We start from the raw sequence: 3,436 nt of genomic DNA, 5'->3' as shown, positions 1-3,436 counted from the left end.
AGTTACTGTGCATTTTGTTTACTGTATCATGCTGTCTCACCTTGTATTGTACTTGTTTGTCCCTGTACGGCGCTACGGATACCTAGTGGCGCCCTATAAATAAAAATTAATAATAAAATAATAATAATATTGTGCTGGATCTTAGTGGTACAACATTTATTTTTGCCATTGTTTTAAAATGATGAGAAATGTATAATTCAGTGCTTTGGTTACTTCATTGTACATACTAATATCAAAATGCAATTGATAAAATCATTACATATACTTTTAGCATTTGAATCTGTTCTTGATGACATTGTTTAGTTCTTTAAGTGCTCCCAATACCTGTTTGTTCCTAAGGCTGTACACTAGAGGATTTAACATCGGAACAGCAGCTACATAGAGCATTGACAGAAGCTTGTCCTGTTGCTTAGAATCTTTAGACTCTGGTTTCATATACAAGAAGATGATTGGTCCATAGAATAAAATAACAGTAATCAGGTGTGAAGTGCAGCTTGAAAAAATCTTGCGCCGTCCCTTAAGAGAAGGAATCTTTAATATGGCAGAGATAATATATACATAAGAGGTAATAGTGTATGCAAAAGGAAGAAATGCAATAGTGATATCTTCAAAGAGCATAAAGATTTCTCTGCTTGTTGTGTCACTAGAGGAAAGGGTAATCAGTGTTTTTAGGTCACAAAGAAAATGGTCAAATTCATGAGAATGGCAGAAAGAAAGTACATATGTAAGGAGGGTATGTACTGAAGAATTTACCGCACTGATAACCCACAAGCAAATAACCATTAATCTACATAGTCTTCTGCTCATGATAACAGAGTAACGCAATGGGACACAAATTGCTACATAACGATCATATGCCATGCAGGTCAGTATGAAGATCTCTGCATCTGCACATAATGTAAAGAAATAAAGTTGAGTGATGCAGTTATTAAATAAGACGCTGTGAATTTGTGTCAATGTAATAGACATGAGTTTGGGGAGTGTTGTACAGACATATATAATGTCTACAGTGGAGAGATTACACAGGAAGAAGTACATTGGAGTATGGAGTTGAGGTACTAGACATACTAGTGACATGATAATTAGATTTCCCGACACAGCCAACAAAAACATTACTAAAACACCAGTGAAGAGCACAAATTGTCCTGTTGTAGAAGTAGAGAATGCAGTGATGTGGAATTCAGTCACTGTACTGTTCGGACATTCATTCATCTTGTCTACCTGGAGAAAAAGCAACAGATGTCTCAAAGTTCAAAGGCTCATGGAACAAATCATGAAGATCTATAACCACAAAACCATTAATTTTAAGAATAAAAAACCCCTAAAACAACGTTAGCCCCCAACATCACTCATCCCAAAATGCACCCACATGTTCCAAAATTCCACCACATGCCACTCAGACCTTGCACTTGTCACAAAATGCCCTCAGATCCCACACAAACTACAAAACTGCTCATACCACTCAGATCTCCCCACATGTCCCTCATAAACCACTCAGACCTCCTCACATGATAGTTACATGCCACTCAGACTTCCTCACATGCTAGCTACATGCCACTCAGACCTCTCCACCTGCAGATCGCATGCCAGTCGGACTTCCCCACCTAACCCTCACACGCCACTCAGACCTTCCTACATGCCCCTCACATTTCTATACATGCCATTCTGACACCCCCATATGCCCCTCACATGTCCCTCAGACCTCCTCATTTGCCACTTACACCTCCCCATGAGCCCTCACCTTTCAACACATGCCCTTCATATGCCTCTCTGACACCCCACACCTGCCCCTGAGACCTCCTCATTTGCCACTCAGACCTCCCCATATGTCCCTCACATGCCATTCAGAACTCCTCACATGCCCTTCATTTCTCTTCCACATGTAGCTCACCCCATCCCACACTTACCTCCACAGTCAGAGCCCGCAGGGGAAGGAGGGAGAGCACATAGTGCAGAACACACTGTACAAACACTCCTCCTCCTCCTCTGATGTTTGTGTTGTGAGACCTTCCTGCAGTGTGCAGATGAGGTCACATGAGACGTAATCCAAATGCTCCCATTTAGCCTTATTCTCTGCTTTATAACAAAAGAGAGAAGTAAGCAGATTGAGAGCAGTTGGCTGGGGGCCGCAGAGGAAGGCTCAGCAGTTTGCCTGGTTCCTACCACTGGTATATTACACTATAAACCGCTGTTTAATATAGGGGACTCTTAGGTCCCTAATTACCTTTTTATCTCCTGCTCATCTGGGTCCAGTGTCGTACAGAGCCACATTGATGATATGATTCTGCTGTATTCCCATGTATTCCTATCATTACTGTGCAGCAGTGAGTAGCGCAAGTCCCCAACAACTTCAGATTATCTGGTTCTCTATGATTGCATCTAATTCTAGATATGATGACAGATAAGAAATGGACATGGAAGTTAATTGTAATATGTTCTAAATTACTGTAAATCCCAGGAACAGTTTCTTATGTCACACAAAGTCACATGAATGAACAATATGCATTGTTAAAGTTAAATAATTGGATGAAGGTGGTAATCGATACTTTTTGTACACTACAATCAGTAGTGATGCGATCCATAACTATTTTCACAACAACCTTTTATTAAGCTTAACATTTACTAATCTTTTTTATAGAAGTAATAAAGTGGTAAAAATGCTAAAATATACTTTTAACTTACAAATTACATCGCGTTTGGTAGCATTCTGTTCACAATGAGAAAGTTTTTGGTATTATTTGTGTAGCGCTTGCACTGTAACGCTAGTAATAAATAATATCACTTTTTCATACACTAAAATGCCAGCTCAACAGGGATCATAAAACTCAGTTTATACAGGTATAGATGCAGGAAACTGAAGAAGGACAGCTGGCAGTTTCAAGGACCAATGTCCAGAGGAATCCACCAAAGCCACGTTGAGTTCCCGGGAGGTCATGACCCGGCAACCTTTGAATCAAGACCTTAATACTGTTACTGTATATCTCTGTGATGTAACCACTTTTTACAACTGTACAGTGTATAAATTGTTGAGCTCTGGCTTTGGAAACCAGAGCATTATGATAGAAGCTTGTGCTAGTACTAGCAGGCACATGCTTATGCATACCAAACTTTGCCTTGCATTCTATTAGCGAATAAAACCTATGTGCTTTGGAACCACAGCAATCACATCGGAGAATCATTATTTTAAACAATAGTTACGGACATAACAGTATGGGGGCTCTGAGCAGGACTCCAATCTATTCCAGGGAGTAAATGTAAGAATCTGCGCATTCTGCAAGTTGCCGATAATCGGCGACTTTGCAGGGCAGATTTTAAACGGCAATGTCTTTACAGGTAAGTTGACCAAATTATTGTCTTTTGAGGCTCTTAGTGTACAGAAATTAGTTGAAATGCAAGATTTGTGTCCCCTATAGGAGAAGGCTGTCTGGAAGTCAAA

The 3,436-nt window shown here is 40.1% G+C and overlaps 1 protein-coding gene across 1 annotated transcript; it reads right to left on the bottom strand.

Moving 5' to 3' along the window:
- Positions 1-267: 267 nt before the first annotated feature.
- LOC142150701 (olfactory receptor 1F1-like) lies at positions 268-1,212 on the bottom strand. The gene has a single exon (XM_075205898.1). The coding sequence runs from the start codon at positions 1,210-1,212 to the stop codon at positions 268-270; it is 945 nt and encodes a 314-aa protein (XP_075061999.1).
- Positions 1,213-3,436: the final 2,224 nt, after the last annotated feature.

Source organism: Mixophyes fleayi, chromosome 4 (genome assembly GCF_038048845.1).
Source record: "Mixophyes fleayi isolate aMixFle1 chromosome 4, aMixFle1.hap1, whole genome shotgun sequence".
NCBI classification, from domain to species: Eukaryota; Metazoa; Chordata; class Amphibia; order Anura; family Limnodynastidae; genus Mixophyes; species Mixophyes fleayi.
This window is presented reverse-complemented; position numbering and strand designations above follow the sequence as displayed.

Bases quoted from the DNA above. Each gene is read 5' to 3' on its own strand.
- LOC142150701 (XM_075205898.1), bottom strand. From the start codon at position 1,212: ATGAATGAATGTCCGAACAGTACAGTGACTGAATTCCACATCACTGCA.